We start from the raw sequence: 19,909 nt of genomic DNA, 5'->3' as shown, positions 1-19,909 counted from the left end.
GCATTCTAACTCTCTGGGTGGGAAGGCGAACACTAATCTGGCGTTGCACGTGCAATCTCGAGAATGCAAATCGGACGATGATCTGTCTCTTTGCACGCCTGACTTCAGCGACACTACTGTAGTTTATAGAAATGAAAAACAAATCTGTCGCGAGATAGTTGAAGCGTTCTACATTGCTAAGGCTAAGGACGCGTGTGTGGCTAAGCCGTCGGTAAACCTTCACGCTAAGGAATTTGCCTTTTTAGATAACTTGTTAGTAAGACCCTGACATTGAAAAATTTTTTGTGTGCCCTTTCACTGATACGGCTTATGTGCGCGCGCATCTCAGTGCGAGTCTTCGTTGTTTTCTTCCTTTCAATAAAACTTCAGTTGTTAGTCCAGCCTTGTCTTGTTTGCTTCTTCCTTTGTGTCGCGTCTTCTGGCTGGTTTAAAATGAATACTTACCAACTCGCCCAGTCCTCAACCTTGTTGAACAGCTGTTTTATTGTGAAACGAAGGCATAATGAAGCGACGAAGGTGCCAGAAGAGGGAATATATATATATATATATATATATATATATATATATATATATATATATATATATATATATATATATATATATATATATATATATATATATATATATATATATATATATATATATATATATATATATATATATATATATATATATATATATATATATATATATATATATAATCACTAAAAATTAAGAAACATAACAGGATTTAATTCACGACGTTAAGGCTGGTCCTCCAGCCGAAACGTCGTGAATTAAATCCTGTTATGTTTCTTCAATGTTTGGTGATTTTATATTATATTGACCAAATCAGCTGCCAGAAATCCCTTTTGGTATATATATATATATATATATATATATATATATATATATATATATATATATAGAATAACATAAACAAGGTGAAAGAGACACCAAGAGGAGAAGAAAGCGATGGATATGAAGTAATGAAGGAAATGAATAAGAGAAGAGGAACAATAAAGCCAGGCACCCCAGGGTGTGCAGAGCAAATGACGGGCGAGGTTCATTCTGAAAAGAGGTGAAAAGAGAGGAAACGGAAAGGAGAGAACAAAAGGGAAAATAGACGTACAAAAAGGCTGCACACCTTGAAGAAATGGTCGAGTGTGTGGAGAAGGTCAGTGCGCAGTAGGGTTGACGACTGAATGCTTGATGATATGAATAGAAAGGAGATAATGTAATGGTAATTTTATAATGAAAAGAGGGAAGCATGAAGATACTCAACCTGGGGTGGGGCGGACGCATCGCATCCACCTCGCTGGGCCAGAGTGGCCCCACCCACTGAATGAATATTATGATGTGCTGATCTTGAGTAATTTGGAAGGAGTGAACCAACAGTGGAAACGATCTGTTGGAGTAAAGTACAATGGCGGGGACTGTCGAGTCAGTGGCGCCACTGCGCCGTGGGAGGCTGGCCAGGTGTAAGGTGTGGGAGGCGGGATGTGATGCGTAAGAGCACATGTCGCTCGTGGAGTGAGGAGGTGAGGTGGTGGGTGGGTGGTGTTTCTAAGGCACCTGGCTGTTCCACCACGTCTTTGAGTCTGATTTCGCAGCTCAGCTGCTGCGTGGGCCTCTGGTGGGTAGAAAACTTCTGCAGAATTGAGTTGGGCAGGGGTAGAGTTAGGTAGAGGAGGGCTGAGGTAGAGCGGGTGGGTGACCAGGCCTCTACCTAGGAGAGTGCAGTCTGAACGTGGATGATGCTAATGGAGGGAGGAGACTCCTCATTTGGGGCTGAACGCGTCACTTCAACGCACATTATATTCCCTGGGGGTGACAATAGCTCTGAGTAAAATAGCAGTTACATAGGCAAACACTATACAGGATACACGCATATCAAACGCTTGGTGCTTCTTTAAACGCACGCGCACTATAGCCCGCACAACTCTTCATTTAATATTTCTAAACTCCATCCACTACTGTTGATATACGGAACGTTGCCGCCCTTTTATGTTCATGCAGTCATTTTTGTGAAAAGTTGGTTCCGATACCTATAATCACTTGCAGAGTTACTTAAGTATGCAGTTTCGTGAGAGTTTTGAGGTGTGTACATAGAACGTAATCCGACAAGCTCCGCCTTTGTCTGTGCTGACGCCGGCATTTAATCGCTCCTTGCATTCGTAGTTGAGACGCGTTTCCTCCTTGCGTGTGCGTGCAGAAAGCTCTCTGCTTGACCCCCGCTGCCTTCTGCGGGGCTGCTTTCTCTGTACAGTTCAACTTGTAAGTGACGGCACGCAGAAGCTGCTCTGCCGTTTCGCCCTGTAGCGGCGACGCATGCCTCAACACCTCGCGAGATAAGAACTGTTTCGATAAGTGAAAATGATCAATTTAGGGCCACTATAAAAAAAAAGGCTGCCGTACTGCGGCGCAGCCATTTCCGGTTGAAGCCTGATGCAGCTGCAGAGCCACGACGCGTTGTGCCGTGGCACAATTCATTTAATATTTCAAAACTACATCCACTGCTGTTTATATACGGAACGTTTCCGCCCTTTGATTCAATGCAGTCATTTTTGTGAGAAGTTGGTTCCGATAGCTATAATCACTTGCAGACTATTACTTAAGTATGCATTCTCATGAGAGTTGCACCCTGAACAAAGATGAAAATTTGAATGAATGAATGAATGAATGAATGAATGAATGAATGAATGAATGAATGAATGAATGAATGAATGAATGAATGAATGAATGAATGAAAGCTTTATTGGGTGTAAGGAATTGCGCTGGTGGTGGTTTTTATCCCAGCATGCCAATGGCTTGGGCTGCCTCCCGGTCTCCGGTGAGCAGCTTGCGTAGTTCAGAAAGACCAGTATGGGCAAGCTCTGCCTCGCACTAAAAAAACTGCCGCGACTTGTTTGCTGGCACAGTCATGCGCAATAGAGGACGCCACACGACCAGCCAAAAATGCGGGACTGCGGTCCATACCTTCATAAATATGAACGAGTGGACCCACAGGGTTTAAGCACGTAAAAATATTCGATGAGATCATTTTATCAGTTCGCGTACACATAGACTTCTTCTGGGAATAGGAGTTCTGTCATGTAACGCCATATACAACCTTTAATGCGAGTGTGGCAAAATTCATTCGCACAAAATTAGTGCTTCTATCAACCGAGACTGCAGAACGGCTGAGTACAAAGGTTTTCAGCCATTCAAGCGCGCGACTGTCAGCTCGTTTTGCATGACGACTGGAATGCACATATGTTTCGAAGGAGGTCATTTTTGTTTTATTTACATCACACAGCAGACCTCATACGATCCACGCAGGATGGGCAATAACTAGAAACAAGCAATATTCGAAACAAAAAGAAACAGCGATACAATTGAATGAAACACCGTAGATGGTCACAAAACTGAAGACAGGCAGGGTTTCACAAACACGAAAGATAAGATTACACGACGTTGGCAAGGAAATTTCCGGAATTTTCATTTTCAAACACCTTTCGCAAGAGGCAAGAGCAGAGAGAAGCACCGTCCAGCCTCGGCGGTCGAATATTTTTGAGTCGCATATTACTTGATCGGTACGTCATGATGTATTAGGTCAGCTTTGGCGCAGCGTAATAGGGCATGACATTTGCGGTGCCGTTGACCGCGATTGTTTTGTTGGCCCACTGGGGGAAATGGTGGAAGCTGTAGTAGTAGCCCCCCGTGGTGTGCACCGCGACGAAGGTGGCGAGGATGGTGGCACACTTCATGGCGAAGACAGGCGCCAGCTGCGAGAAACGAAAAAGCCTGCCAGTGCATTTCTGCAAATAGCTGTCAATTCCTCATTGGACGCGGTAAAGTGGCATCAGCATCAGCCACGAGGCTAAGGCCAGCTTGACGACAGGATAATCTGGCTGACTGGCATTGAAATCAGGAAGGTGCTGGTCGTACGAGCAATGATCCGGATCAAAACCTTCGCGTACCATGCGCGCCAACCGGTGGTCGAGCAGGTTGGCGTGGACAAGCGCCATGGGCAGGGACGCCACCGGCAGTAGCAGTCCCGTGGAGCAGGCCACGGTCACCGGGAGGCCGTAATAGAGCGGGTTCACCCGGGACGACTCGGCCTGCGAAGGAATAAAGTGCAAGGTGGTTCCTTGCAGTAGGTGTTGATTTTATAACATATCTGAGCGCTGGCCAGAATTATTTTTACGTGCATCAAATAACACATTCCATAATTAACGTGAGTCCAGGCATAACCGCTGGCACCAGGTTACTGTGTATTACGGTGGATTCACGCAATTCACTGCGCGCTTGGCCCTACAAGTGACCTCACCCAGCTCTGCTGCGAAACAAAGAACCATTACTGCTAAAAGTACACGGATAGTCTTTCACATTAGGACTTCTGCACATGGATAAACACGCTCGTGCAAGCCCATTTCGTTGTTCGATATTCGTCTAGGTACACTGGAATGCGTCATTGGCACCAAACTGATGACGACTACGATCTTATTCGGCCACATTTCAGCACTCATCCTTAGCCCGGTTGGTAAAGCGAGTTGTCTTTACAGTATCACAGAGCATGGTTTGGTACGAGCTACAAGGATCTCTAAACGTAAACCTCGCCGTAGCCACATAGATTTAAAGTTCTCTCTTCGCTTGGCTTTAACTTCATAAATACACGTATTTTGCACATTCCCGGAAAGCGCCGTTTCGAAGTTTTTGCACAAGTAGCGCGAGCTGTATTCACATCCCGCAATAGAGCCGAGAACCTAGTTTGCGGCGGCAAGCGTACCAGGTCGCAGGCGATGGGTATGAGAACCGTGGCCGCGGCGGTGTCGTTGTTAACCTCCGTGAGCAGTGTCGTGATGAGCATGAGCACCACCTGCACGAACGCCGGTGGCCAGTGGCGCATCAGCAGCAGCACGCTGGACAGCCACGCCATCAGGCCGGACTCCTGCACCAGCGTCGAAGAAGAGTGATTCGTTTGATAACAACACAGCAAAGTGGGCGAGTTGGTATTGCATCTCAAGGTACGAAACAGCGCAACTAAAACGAAGGACCAGAAAAGGAAGAACCAGAGGGACCAGTGTATTCTTTTTCTGGTCCTTCGTTTTAGTTGCGCCGTTTCGTACCTTATGATTTGTTTGATGCGCTATACATATTGACAATCACAAAGTCAGCAAGGGAGGGGAAAGCCTCAGGGTGCTCAGAACCTACCAATCTAAAACCTACTGAAAACAGGACACTGACTGGCCGCGATGCGACCGCGATGTGGTTTGGCATGCGTCATATGCGCGTGAAATAATTGCTCTGCGCATTTTTAAGGGCGCACAATTTTTCTACTGATGTCCCTCTCAAAGTGCCCAATCGGAACAAGATTTGGGAAGCAACACACTGCTGGTGAAATCATCTGTATTACAGCAAATAGGGAAACCAGGCAAGGTCATAGTACACCCTTCACCAGAAGTTTACAGCTCACGGGCGTTTCCTTTTGGGCCACTCCGTGTGGCTCGTCACGTATGCCCGACGTTCAAAATATCGTGAAGGCAAGCGGAACTATAGCCCTCCTCACTCCCCAAGTTAACACTTCCCCGCATGCTTCAAGAGTACAACTACACGGCCAAGAAGCAAACTTCACTGTTCTCTTCAGCCCCTCTAAGTAATGCGCGCCCCGACTTCTAAATCGCGGCGCAGAGACATTTCACTTGAACCTGCTGGAGCCATGACGGCGAATGAACCCAGCTGCGGTTGTGCACACACCTTGACAGCGCCGGCTATGCACAGGCCACCCCCGTAGGTGATGAACGCGCTCCAGGGCACCTTGCGATGCAGCAGGTGCCAGTCGAGCAGGTACTCGTTGAAGGGGCGCTCGCACGGACGCTGCGGGGTCACGAAGAACAGCAGGACCAGCACGAAGAGGGCCGTCGTGTCCCGGTGGCTCCTGCGCGAGGGGAACGTGGCGTCGTTGTTTGCTGCAGACGCCCTGTTCTGCATATTGTAGGCTCCTTCACGTCCACTGAAGACTTTCTCATAACTCAAGCCCCGGCCTTTACTGCATATTGCTTTACTTTAGCAATTTTTCTCCATAGTATGCCCACAGAAAGAAATGTTGGATTTATCAGAAATTATCTCTATTGCAAATTTATCAGTGCCTTAAAATGGTTATCCATAAGATTGTTAAGGAGAACGAAGAGTGACTAAATCAAGAAAAGACAGGAGGAATATTCGCTCCTGTGCATTTTATAACCCCCCTCTCCCTTACCGCAGCTGTCCGGTACAGTGTAATGTCAGGAAGCTTTACTGTGATAATGCCCCCTGCTTTATTTCTTGTACCTGTCATTTTCAGTGCGCTAGCACTAGATGGGTCGCCGACGGAAAAAGCCGTGATGTGCGGATGAAGCCTCTGAGAAACTCGGGTAAGTCCGAAGGAGCGTCGCGCCAGCTGCAGCCAATGGGAGGAGGGTGTCGCACCAGCTTCATTCTAGTGGAGACAGGGCGTGAAGATGAAGGGTGAAAAACACGGCTACGTGCAAATACAGATGCCAGAGAAAAGAAGCGAATGATGAAGCCGCAGGAGCAAAGCGGAGTGCAGAAAACGGTAAATCATGGATGAAGCCGCTCCTTCGACAGATTCTGAAACCGAACGACCTACACGGCAGGCTGAACAGCAACGCAAAAGCAGAGAGCGCCAACGTGAGCCATTGAATCTAGTGGATATAGGGCTGCGGCAAGCCCAAGCAGAGCGGCAAATTCGGATTACCTCAATAAACGGGGCGGGGAAAAAGATAAGAGCAAAAACGCTGAGAAGAGCGAGAAGGAAGCAGCGAATGATGACGCCACAGGAACGTGCAGTAGAGCAGCTAGTACAAGTAGCTTCAAAGACTATGGAACAGAGGGAACGGAGACTCGAATTGTTACGAGCGGCTACGGAGGCTTATCGAAAAAGGAAAGGCGACGAACGACGGCAATACCATTCCGGCGCAACTCGAATTTTCAAGTTTATAAAACGCTAAAACAAAGCAAAACAAGGGCGAAGGTGATAACTCTTTTAGTTCGCAGTTAGCTTATAACCTGACAAAATAGGGGCTAATTTTTTTTCGGCAAGCTTATGCATTGTGCCAAATTTTTGTCAGTAAAATCCGATAGTTCGGCATTTTGTGGCTTTGTTACCGCTTGTCCGGCAGCGAAAGGTGCATTTATTGCTGAGATTTGGATTCGAAGCTGAAAAACTTTTTCCCGCCGCTACGATTCAAACTCGGGACTGTCGACGACGAAATCGGAGAAGAGCGACGTAAAGCGGCGGAAACGGAAACGAGGACTCCGTGATTGCTGTCGGCGAGCGTTGCGCTCCCGCCTAGCAGCAGCCGAAATGAAAACTGCTGCCATCCGCACGTTGAAGGCCTCTATCAGCCGTCGTCGCTTCGTTTACGTTTGCACCAACGTTACGATTGATCCCGTTCCCGATTCCGACAACGAAGTTCCCGCAAAGAACTGCGGCCTACATTCAGCGACCTCAACCACACACAGCGTGCGAAGTTATTGAGGGCTGAGGCGGCGGGTCTGGCAAGAAAGTCCTAGCGCCGAGAAGACAGCAGCGCTGCTGCCACCGCCGAGCCACCTTCACGATTGATGTGCAGCTACTGGTACGTGCGGGCATCTTTAAATTCTCTAAAAATAGTCTTCGTAGGGCTAGTTATGCAGCCCAGCGTCTTGGTACGTTGACGATGCGAACACGCCGAGCGGCGCGTTTGCTAACGTGGAGGCGCATTGAACAATGGCTATACACTGCTGTTTCTTTGTCGCAGTTAAGTGCAGTTGCATTACCTTTGTTCGAGGAGCACTCAGGCACTTGGAGGTCCTCTTCTGCTCCGCCCTTGTAAATCGAGGCGCATAACGAAACCACGCGGAGCACGTAGAATGCATAGCCACGAAGTACCCCAAAACATACCAAGACTCAGCTGGCCGCCTGTTGCGCCTCAAATCGCAGGTTTTCCTTGACTTCCAACATTGAGGTTGTCTTTTTTTCTGCCTCCCTCGTGTGACAAAAATGCACTAGTGGTTTCGAAACAAAACTTATATACTTTAATATCGATCAAACACGTAACCTTAAAGCACCTCTGTCGGCCTCACAGATCTGTGGTGTCCTTTATACCATTTATTCATCACGCTTGTACATGCTTGCGATATTGACCTGTGGCGGTGATACCTGTATTTTAGTTCTGGCTTTTTTCTACATTGCAATAGCTTTGTTTTCAGAAAGAGTAGTGTTTCTGTGATCAGGAGCTGGTATTCTATCGATACAAGCCAACTTCAATTTCTCCTCAGTGTTCCCTCTAAGGGAAGGCGATTGTACCGGTGCAATTTATTGATCCTCTTGCGTCAAGCATGGTGAAAGCTGGAAGCTGACAGTGACGGCAGTATGCCATGGACTGCGAGAAAAATGCAAGCGGGTCGCAGCTATTCGCGTGTTTGACGCATTTCAGTCATTTCCGTCGACGAAGTGTTTGTTCTTACACCAGTCCGAACTCGCCCGGCTGTGCCAGCGTTGTGGTGATCCTGGACCGGACCAGTAGCACACCGAAAAGCGTGAGCAGGCAGCCCATGACGAAGAACTCGAGGTTGCTGTGGGAAGAAAGAACAGAGCCCGCTTGGAGTGAAATCATCATCTGCGCCCTACTTCCTATCGCCGCATATTTTTATACAACGCAGCGTTGAGCTTTGCAAACCTTTGCAGACATTTAGTATTGATAAAAGCCTACTAATATGGCTCAACTATTGTTGAGAAAGTAACGAACAACCGTCGCCTTTGCTGAGTTTCCCTTTTTCGTACTCTGTGATGTTATTCTATCAGGTAGCAGCTCGACCGTGCGTTTTAGTTTTCAGAATACAACCATCAGACGCCGAAGAAGGAGCGAACATTCAGCCTGCCCAGACAGCTTCAATATTTAGGCATAACTATGGGAAAACTAGAGCATATTAAATAAGCCTCAACTGCCGTTATAAGCCCAGGAAATGTAGAGCATGCAGCGATGACGAGCCTGAAACCTGAATTCGAGTATTACTCTTCATTTCATCAAATATTTTTTTACACCATGCGACGTTAGAAACCTGGCGCATAATTGAGCGTCACAGACATTGAACCTGAGGTAATGTGCCACAAAGCACAGTTTTTCTTGAGTAGGTTTCGGACAATCATGCAGCTACCATTAACACATTTAATGGGTAGTTGCAGGAGCTTTTGGTACGTGCATAGAAAGAAAACAAAATGCACTTAGTTGGAAGAATTGAACATTTAATAGCAGCACCATGTCCCGTGACGGCTATGAACATCGTTTAGGCTATGTTGCACCGATGGGGTCAGGAGAGTGCTAGGAGGTGGCCCGTCAAATGCTGTGGATTCAGTAAGTATCATGTTCGGTACAAGATCGATCCCGAAGCTTTCCCCCATTTGGCCGCGTTGATATACTGACCAAAAATATCTTTGCAGCGAAATCACAGACCACTGCGGTGGCCCCATTATTTTTCGGGCGGTGGAAAGCAACAGAAGACGGGTGTGCGTAGTACGTCATTTCTTGGCACTCCTATATGCATACCAGGGGCCGTTTTTCACAAGCTGTCCATTTTGAAATGGCCGTTTTGCGTCCGTCTGGTCATCTTTCATTGGTCACTCAGATATACTAGCGGCTTTCAAGCGTCTGTGGAAAGCAACCCAGCCATTGCGTGATTGGCGACCGCACCTTATCATTGGTTGGCACTGACTGCGATACGCAGCCGCTGGTGAGGTACATTGCAGCTCTTGGTCAACAGCAGGCGACCGGACCTGCCCACTGGCGGCCATTGGCTGCAATGTACAGCCAACGGTGAGTTCCGGGCGCCTTCTACCAAATGACCGGGTCGCTTTCCATAGACACTTGAAAGCCGCGGGTATATAAATGAAAGATTACCAGACGGACGCGAAATGGCAATTTCAAAACGGACAGCTTGTGGAATACGGCCCCAGGGGTTACCTTTAGGGGCGTATCCGGCGGCAGCACTGACCTGAAGCCTCCCAGAGAGACGTATTTTTCTTCCAGGATCTTCGCTATGCTCTCCTTCGTCTCTTCGTCCTCCTCGCAATCGCTAAACGTGAACAAAGAAAGAAGAAAGCGGAAGAAAAATGATTGCCGAGCTAGCAATTTTAAATTAATCTAAGGAGGGCAGAAGGGTGTGAGAGTTAATTTGCATATATTTGCATATATTTCACAAACGGAGTACAGTACACGCGACACCAACGATCTAGCAGAAACGTAGCCTAATGGGAGAGTTGGTAATGATGAAAATAACAGTAACCGCGCAAAAGACGCGAGGGGTAGTGCATTGAAAGATCAGCCAATTTAGTCCTTATGTAAGCAATACAGTTGTGTTGTAAGCCACAAAGGTTAACTCTGGCGAAAAAATGATAGAGGCCTGTCATATCCACCAAGAAGCAGTGAAGTGTGTGAGCCACGTTTCCATACCATTGACTTAGTGCGATACAGGGTTTGTGGAGTACAATTCACGGCCATAGCAGCATGACAGTGCTGCTCTCCAGATATTCGCATCCGTATCCGAATTTTCTTTCTTGTTAAATATGATACGAGCGTGTCCTGTGGCAGAAAGGTATCTAAGTGTACATTCACCGCATAAACAACGCCATCCTCAAGTTCAGCGCTCGTCTGTATTCCTTTATCTTGTCACTGTTTTTTCCGAGTTATCGTTCTTTCACTATTTCATGGAGCTTTTGATCTCTTCAACAGTTTGTTTCAACTACAGCTATAGCCTTTCTGCACGGTAACCTATGACAGAATGACCTTGCAGTGCTAACTTTCCTGGCAGTAATATCCAACGTTTTTCAAAAGTCTTTAGGTCGCGTGACATCCTTCTGAGCATTTGTAGAGCCCTTACGGTACCCCTGAAGGCCAAAAGAGCTTTTCCCACCGTCTTAAATGGAACCATCTAGAGAATCGTGGTAGCATGCTGGGTGTTTCGATAAGGAGCCGTCGTGGCTGCGACCACTGACCGGGATCAAAGGTTCTAGTCCTGCCGCAGTAAAAAAGTTATGGCCCTGCTCGGAATTTAGAGAATCCGCACTACGGCTTACAAGCCCATCCCCAGCGGCATGATTGAACGGTGTCACAGGGCCCGGGCTCTTCTCAACCTGCATACTACCTTAAAGAAGAGTCTGCGGTGCACTCCTGCGGAAGTTGTCTTTTCCCCACCGCTACTCCCGTCAAATCCTTCGACTCGGCTTTCACATTGCCATGCTCCGAAGCAGCCGACTAGGTGTCGCCGCTCTCAACTTTATGCCGTCACCTCCGTGCGCCTGGCCTTCGAAGACAGCCACTGACCATGTTCCCACTTCCCGTCCACCCAGACAGCTATAGCGGCCACGAGTTTCTTCGTCGGGACTGCGCGAAAACCGCTACAGTGGGCCAACGGCAATCCCTACTGTGACTCGAAACACATCGACATTGATGGACGTCTCTGCACGGCTTCTGTCAGCTCCCATAAGTGTTCCACTGCACGCCTGAAACGCATACCGAATGGCCTGCAGAATTTTGATCATAAGTGTGTGTTTTGAGGTTTTTCATCTCTTCCTCGTTGCCTTTCGCGCTTCGTTTTCAAGGTGGAATCACTGAGCTCCTCCACAGGTACGTCTTGAAAGTTGCCTTCTGTGACGGGGGAAGCTACTCTTAGCTTTTGGTTGTGAGACCTCCAGCGAGTGTTGGTGTTAGCCACTGCTGTCTAAGCTGCACTTAACACTTTTTTCAGTTAGCGCGCCCTCTACGGGGTCGAGTGTACAAGCAAAGATGAAAGCCACTAAAGTAGTGTCCGCGGCCATGAGGACTAGCAGCGAAAAAAGTGGGGGTCCTCACTAGTCTTTGAGGAAGATTGCGAACACAGCCACCCAGCAGGCGACCATTCCAGCGGCCGCGATGGGCAGGCACATGACCAGCCATGGCAGCGTGAAGAGGTGGTCGTACGAATAGCGTCTGGAGAAAGATTGGAAAGAGAAGTCCATCAGTGTAAGACTTACAAAAAAATTAAACTAAGAATCAAATGCAATCAAGGCACTTTGTTTCATCTGGCCTGGCAAAATAACGTCAAATGCCATATTCGAAGCAGACGGTACTCAACCACGAACGAAGTGGATAAAACCCAGTAGCCTTCGTGCTCTACATCAGCCCCAACTTCAGTGTTAAATTCAGTGCTCTCAATTCCCAAGTCTATGCAAGTGAAGATCAAGGCTTTCGTGAGTAGACCTGCTTTTAAGGAAGTGTATGGGTAGATTACATGGAGCTCTGGCACGAACTGTGCGAAATACAACATGAACTTAATGAAAACGACAGTACAATGCACTGAGTCCACGTTGCCGTGGTAACTGTAAGCCATACTATTCATTTGGAAGGTCGCAATAGCAAAACGTGCACCGGCAATCGGGCTTTGGTACTGGATACTCGTTGTGTGGGTTTCAGAGCACGCATCCTTATAATGAAAGCCGTAACCGGGTTGTCATAAACGTGCCACTTGACAACACCATTACCGGTCACTCACGGCCACTGTTTCGACGCAAGGCTTCATTTTACTGGATACCTTCTCTATATAGCCGCAGAGTAACAAAAAATGGGTGTCGAGAACCCTAAAAGGCCTGGTCATAAACCAATTAAGCTATGGAACCTCATGTCGTACGTTTCTTGTTCTTCAGACAGAAGGCAAGCAAACAGGCAGCGAATTTCGGGTGAGGGGAAAGTGTGCTTACTCTTCGAGGACCATGCGGAGGATCCGAGATGCCGGGTTGCCGAAGACAGAGCCGATGGCGCCCAGTGTTGCCGAGTAGGCAACGGAGAGGAGGAGGACACGCCGGATCAGCAGGTACTTCCTGCACGGGGGAAGAGTGTCGAAAAGTGCTCGGGTAACAACGTAACGCAGTACGCGCATAAATGTAAAGGCACGGCCGGAAGCGCAGTGGAAGTCTCCGAGTTTCAACGAAAATGGGGATAGACGCGGGTTCCACTCACTGGGTCTCCTGCTCGAACTTTACCGCGAAGTCCAGGCTGACGGCACTGCTCTTCCGGCGGTTCCCTGCGGACAAGAAATTAAAAGAATGGAGATCTACAACTTTGCCCTCCGGTGTAAAAAAAATTGCAAAAGACACAATGCCAGCTTGATGCCAGCTTCGCGTGGCGCGAAGACAGTCACCACGCTCGGTAACCGACATGGGTTATGCCGCGTGGGGTGCAAAAATTAACATCTTTAAAGTGAGGGGAAGTTGAAGAAATTTGTATAAAAATTGCGTTGCCAAATTGCACTGTCAATTTTTCTGTGTTCAGGGTGCACCGCATTCGTGTTGTTCATCACAGAGCAGAGAAAGAAGAGCGAGTCCCTCTAGATTCGTTTCCTAAAGCAGCCAAAGCGAGACACGGAACCTGCCTCTGATTTCATAAGAATTGCTATTATGATGGTATGCCTATGCACGATCTCTTTTAGAGCGCTAGCTGTTATTAGCTATCTCCTCAATTTCCCGCCATCGTCGGAGTCTGCCGTGCCACCTGCCACCTCACCTGCCAGGTAGTGAAGTGGAGAAAGACAAATCTACCTCTCCACTTTTCAGGGAGATGAGAGAGAGGGAAAGTCGACTGGTGGCCTAGTGGCTTGATCGTCCGCCTCGGCTGCGAGAGGTGGTCAGTTCGAAGCCCACCACCGGGCAAGTGTGGGTACAAGAGTCATACGGACCACTCAAAGCTTCTCTTTGCTGTCCTACCACCGCTAACGGTTAAGAATTCGCGTTACACATTCGTAACTGCCCCGAGATCTTTTCATATTCCAGTTAGGGGCTCTGTATTGGCACTGTACGTAAAACAGCTCACAAGGCAGCATATAGAAGGAAGGTTCGGTTCTTGGGGTGTCAAAAAACGCGGCATTCAATCCGCCCGAAGTCCAAGCTTACCAAACGCTCCCCTGCTGTGGTCGATGGAGATGCCCGACTCCGGCGTGGCAATCGTGTCGCGGCTGCCGCGGCTGCCACGGCGCGAGTGCTGCGCAGAGCCCGTCGTGGGCTTGGGCGAGGTGACCATAGCGGGTGCCACCACCGCGTCCGGCTCGTTGTCGGCCTGGCCCAGGATGCGCGCCATCACCGAGGCCCTGCGCAGCATGCGTCGTCGCCGGGCGTTGGTCATGGCGTCGTTCTCGATCTCGACGATGGTGCACTCCACGATGGGCATCACGATGAGCGTGGAGAGGACGTTCTCGAAGATCAGTGCCCCGCAGAAGGCGAGCGCCACGAGGCCCGTGAAGACGGCCTTGACGCCAGCGCCGCCCAGGCCGAGGATGCCCAGCGCCACGCGGCTGTACATGTTGGTGCCTTCCACGGCCAGGGCCAGGAACACCACGCCGATGATGAACAGCATCGTGTCCTGCGCCCCAAAAGGTAGAAGCAAGGGCTCATTCCCGGTGACTGACATGTGTCGACGATGGCAGGACGGGGGAAAAATGACCATCCTCGGAATTTGAAATCGGTATTTCCACCACCTTTCTCTTATCCAAAAATAGCCACACCTCGTACACGACTGTGTTCATGCCCTGCTTTGCGTACCATACCCAAAGCGATTATGGCCATCAGGAGTGACTAACGAAAGATATGAATAAACAACGAAGACGTCCTTAATTCAGTGGGAGCTCTTCATACGACATACGTTTATGCCAGTTACTAGAATGGGAAAAAAAGAACACCTGCTTCGAAATCCTGCAGATGGTCCGTGCAATTAAGAAGGGTCAAGACAGAAGAAATACGCTTTGCAGGACCGTGCACTGCAGTTTGCTATCTATCACTGGCAAGATACTTAGTAAGAAGTCGTCGCATACTTTTTCAGGGCACACAAAGCATCCTTACAAGGGAGGACATCTGCGAAAGGCTTTCCCTTACAAACTCTTCATGCCGTCGGGCTAAGGTTTTTCAGGCCTAAATACTAGAGGGGGTGCGAATATTCGGAAATTTCGAATACCGAATCAAATATATCCTCTTATTCAGTTATTCCAACGAATCAAATAGTGTATGTTCAGAATTATTCGAAAGGAATCGAATATTTCCTCAAATCTTCTAATGCGTTTCTAATAACTGCGTGAAGTTCGAAGGTCTGCCGTATTTTCTTTCCGTAACTATTCCAAAAACAGGGACCCTACAGGCCACGTATAATGCCGCCGCGATCGGTATGGGCGGGATGGAGGGTTCAGCGCCGCGGTAAAACCCATTCATGCGGCGGTGTTCATATTCTTCACACATGGCCTCAGAGATTGGACGACGCGGCAGGGCCCAGGCAGGTACAGCAAATTCGGCCTTTGTGCCTGACCTCGGAGGCCATGCCTTAAACGTATAGCTTTCGCCCACTTCATGTAGTAAGATGTGACGCTATTTTAATATCTTCGTTTATCAACAGCAAAAGGTACTTTTCCTATCTGCATAACATGAGAAGGTAAAGTTAATGCACTGGCTTTGCGTTAGGACCCCTTATGGAAATCACTGCTGCTTATTTTAAGATACAGCTATAACTTCGAAAGCAGCGCTTCGGTTTTTTCACGATTGCTCAGTGAATATTGGCACAACTAGCGAATATTCGTAAAAAATATTCGATTCGTATATTATCGGGTTTTAGCTAGACTATTCGAATTCGATTCGGTAGCAAAGGTATAGTGTTCGTATTCGATTCGGTTTGGAAAAAGTTATATTCGCACAACCATACTAGATACAGCATCATCTCGATAAGGACTCCTCCCGGTTTCACATGGTGATTGCGAGAGAGAGAGTGCCACATAACGTACGTTGAGGTAGTGTTGGGCCACGAGGTCCGGTGCCATGATGCCCAGCAGAGGCAGCAGCACGAAGGGCACCAACGAGGCCATGGGCGCAGGGATCACGTTCAGCGCCCAGAACTCGAACATCAGCAGCACGCAGTAGGCGCAACGGCCCTCCTGAGTGCGACAACCAACATCGCAGGTGCGGTATAAGGACTACTCGCGATCTATGAGTGGAAAGTACAGAATGACAGAGTTCGCATATATCGAAATGTAGGCAGCACCTAAGCGAACTGATACGCAAGGAGGACCCCAGGCCGCTCAATGAAGTCATTAACGCTATCGCGTCATATCCTCTTAAGTGTCCCGTCATTGTTTTTTGTTCATGAGACCTGCAGCAAGGCCAAGTAATTCTTGGACTTCAAGCAGCTGCGAAGTCAGCAGTAAGTAATTGTTAGTAAAGGCTGCGCAGATGACATTAGGGTCTTTGACTGCGTATCAAGTAGATTCTTATTGCAGGTACTTCTTTCCTGTAGTGCATCGGCCATAAAACAGTCCTCACACTCTCGCCCTTCATGGTTGACCTGTATAAGAAATCAAGCGAAATTCACAGTGGTGGCATCCTCCTACGCCCTGTCCTCTCATATGATGCTGCGATTTAAAGTTTGTGGTGCGGGTTGGTGCTGGGAAAAAAGCATGTCCTCGCACCATGGTACCAGGTGCAAGCAGGGGCGTCAGGTAGACGGGGGCCAAATACGCCGCCAGCGTCAGCGCCCCGAAGAACCGGCTCTCCTTCTCCGCGAGGAAATCGTGCACTGCGGATTGAGAAAGGTACAGAGAAAGGTACGTCAATACTACTACTACTATAGTACCATCAGACAAGCGCACAATACCGCCCTCGGTCTACCGCGTCACACGTCAGCAGAGATGCTCTCAGAGCTCGGCATACCCAATACGCTAGATGAACTCTGCGACGCACACCTCACGACACAAGCGGAGAGACTCATTCGTACCAATGCTGGCAGAGACATTCTCCTGACTAGGAATGCGCAGCGCACCTCCGAGAGGAGACGCGAAAACTCAGCTACCGAAGCATATTCGGAAGAACCTACTCATAAAAACACTTCCCAACAACATGCATCCCGTGCACCACGAGGGCCGTCGTCACGCCAGAGCACGCGTTCTGCACGAAAAGCACGGGCACCACCCGGGAGTGGGGTACGGGGATGCAGCGGAGTACCCACACAACAAGGCCTACGCATTGGTGGCGGTGGATGGGCCCGACGGACTGCTCGCAGACGCGACTATCAAAACAAGTTCATCCGAGATCGCGAAGGAGGAGGCAATAACTTTAGCTATAGCTAATACCACCGCTGATGTTATTTTCAGCGACTCAAAATTCGCCGTTCGAAATTTCGCGGGGGGCTGAATAGCACCCATCACCCTCAGCGTTATTAAAAAGCAGCCCAACCTCCCAGACAGGTCGAACTGGTTTGGGTGTCTTCCAACTCGGACAATCCGGGGCCCGAGGCAGCTCACAATAAAGCCCGAGGTTTCGTCAACCGGGCAGGGAGCTCGCCTCTTCATCCGGGGTTTACGAGAGACGGCATGACCTCTTTTCATGACATTACTCACCATCACACGTTGGGCAGGCGGGTTTGTCCCCCTCCGGCTAAAACTCTATCCAAAGCACAAGAAACCACGTGCAGACGGCTTCAAACACGCTCCCTCACGAACCCCAAGCATCTGCCACGCATGTACCCCTTGCAATGCGAACACCAATGTTTCCGCTGTGGCGAATGCACCACATCTAATGGGATTGTAAGGAAGAACTACCTCCGGCGGAGCTAGTACAAATCCCTTCTCTCGAGCGGTGGGATGCTGGGCTGGCCAGCTCAGACCCGAAGACGCAAGTCCGGGCCGTCGAGCGGGCCAACCAGGTCGCCAAGTGTCGTGGACTAACAGCCACCTAACACGCCCCTCGGATCACCGAGCTCTTCTTGAGGAAATAAAATGTTTTTCAAATCTAATCCAAGAGACCGAAAGCGGGTAGTGTGGGTGAGGAAACAAACGCGGGTTAATGACATCCTACTCGAAATCAAGAGGACGAAATGGGTTTGGGCAGAGCATGTAATGCGAAGGCAAGATAACATCTAGTCCTTGAGAGTAAAGGAGCAGATTCCACGAGAAGGCAAGCGTAGCAGGGGGCGGCAGAAGGTAAGGTGGGCGGATGAGATTAAGAAGTCTGCGGTGGCCGCAGCTGTCACAGGACAAGGTTATTGGAGAGACATGGGATAGGTCTTTGCCCTGCAGTGGGCGTAGTCAGGCTGACGATGTGATGAACGACGATTTAACTGAGGTCACTAGGGAGGCGGGTCGAAATTCGCTGCAGCTCTTGCATATCCGCCACACAGAGGGAGAGTTGTCCGAGAGTCGTTTTTGAGGCCGGCTGTAGATATAAGGACACCTGAGGTCCATTGGGCATTAAATGGCCACCACGGCATACCAGAGGGCACAGCGAAAAGACATCAATCAATCAATCAATCAATCAATCAATCATGTTTATTTAACATCATGACTATGAGATAGAAGACCCCACAAAACCAGAGCAAACGGTGCATAGCGCAGCGGGGACAAGCACCAAGTGAAGCCCCAGTGCACAAGAACCACACGTACCTCGCTTCCTGAGGGACGTCATTAGTACTTGCCGTGCAGTCGGAGCTTGATGACGGCGAGAAAATCGTTCGCAGGGAGCGCGCGTGAGCCGAGACGTTCCCCCTGCACGCACTTCATGCGCTATTCTTCCCTTTCTTCTTTTCTCTCTCCGCGAATGGCACATACAGACAACAGAGGAGTGGCCACGTATTCAGAGACTGCAGTTTTTTTTCAAATCTCTTTACTGATGCATCACCTGGCAAATATTCACCAGGAACAGCTCGATGAGAATTGATCGAAAGGGCAAGAGCGGCTGCAAAATCCGATGAACTACCGGTAAAGGAAGACCGTCCGGGAATTTAAAAAAGATAGGGAGAAAAACGTTTAATCCATAGAATGGCCGGGCGGGCCCTCATTCCTGGAGTGCACCAATTCTAGGTCCAATTACAAATGTTTTAATCATCATCATTATTATCATCATCCACGCAGCGTTGAAGAAGCTAAACCTAGCGTCCGTGGTTTAGGGCAGATTCCATAAGGCCACTTTTGTATAACAATTTGACAGCCCTTTATTTATTTGTTTATGTCCTAAAGATTTAAAAAATGGTATTAAAAGTTAGTATAGCGTAAAAGTCAATAGAATTTGTATTTCAAAGAAAGAGAGAATTACTAGGCAATACTGTAACGTTGACAGATTGGTTAGAGAAAAATAAATGAATAGAATTGCCGACCAAGGTGGCGCCTGCCACCACCCAGTTTTAGAGGCGACGGTCCTAACGTCCGTCCGTCCGTCCATCCGTCTATTCATCCATCCAAGCTAATCGAGCGAAATAATAGAATATGCGCTGAGTGGAGTCAGTTAACAGTTGACATCAGAAAAAAGGGTTGCGGTAGACGCGAATGAAAACTAGGAGAAAAATAAATACGTAGGAGTTCGCAGGGGCAATCACGACCATTCCAGATTCTTTGGGGCAGTACTTACCATTTTCTGCCTCTCTTGTTGCTGGGAGGCTCCTCATCTGTTTATGCACGCTCACTTCTGAGAACTTCTGTTTGCTGTTTTATGCGCTACCATAGAAGCCTCACCAGACCAAGCACCCGGCGTCGTCCAGAAAAATTCTGATTGGGTGGCGAGCAGTGACGTCATCAGTGACGCGACCAGCGCGGCGAAATCTCATTGGCTGCAGGGAAGTGATCTCACCAGCCCAGCAGTGACGTCTCCAGACCACTGTAAAACCTTCATCGGCCAATTGTGGCAGGTGGTGTACGGAAAGAGCTCGGAAAGAGCAGCCAGCTGGGACTCACAAGCCCCACCAATCACTTCCGGCAAAGGCGTCAACAGCTTCCAAGGTTGTCGCGTTGCCAACACATAATGGAATCAGGCTTCGCTGTCTTTTTTGTCTTTTTATTTATACTAACGAGGCTGGTAGCTTCAAGGTAGCACACTACGCTGGAGGGTTTCTATAATGGGTTTATAGTAATTGCATTC

General features: G+C 48.6%; 1 protein-coding gene across 1 annotated transcript; it reads right to left on the bottom strand.

The window, feature by feature from the left end:
* Positions 1-3,283: 3,283 nt before the first annotated feature.
* LOC144119804 (sodium-dependent low-affinity dicarboxylate transporter 1-like) lies at positions 3,284-19,439 on the bottom strand. The gene is made up of 13 exons (XM_077652341.1): positions 19,403-19,439; positions 16,474-16,580; positions 15,793-15,942; positions 13,925-14,390; positions 12,996-13,059; positions 12,737-12,856; positions 11,853-11,969; positions 9,997-10,077; positions 8,473-8,580; positions 5,719-5,899; positions 4,751-4,912; positions 3,942-4,082; positions 3,284-3,746 (listed from the first exon to the last, which is right to left on the bottom strand). The coding sequence occupies exons 1-13, from the start codon at positions 19,437-19,439 to the stop codon at positions 3,570-3,572; spliced, it is 1,911 nt and encodes a 636-aa protein (XP_077508467.1). The 3' UTR covers positions 3,284-3,569.
* Between the last annotated feature and the right edge of the window lie 470 nt (positions 19,440-19,909).

This window comes from Amblyomma americanum, chromosome 2 (assembly GCF_052857255.1).
Source record: "Amblyomma americanum isolate KBUSLIRL-KWMA chromosome 2, ASM5285725v1, whole genome shotgun sequence".
Taxonomy (NCBI): Eukaryota; Metazoa; Arthropoda; class Arachnida; order Ixodida; family Ixodidae; genus Amblyomma; species Amblyomma americanum.
The sequence above is the reverse complement of the archived record's forward strand: the minus strand, read 5'-3'. Positions and strand labels throughout refer to the sequence as shown.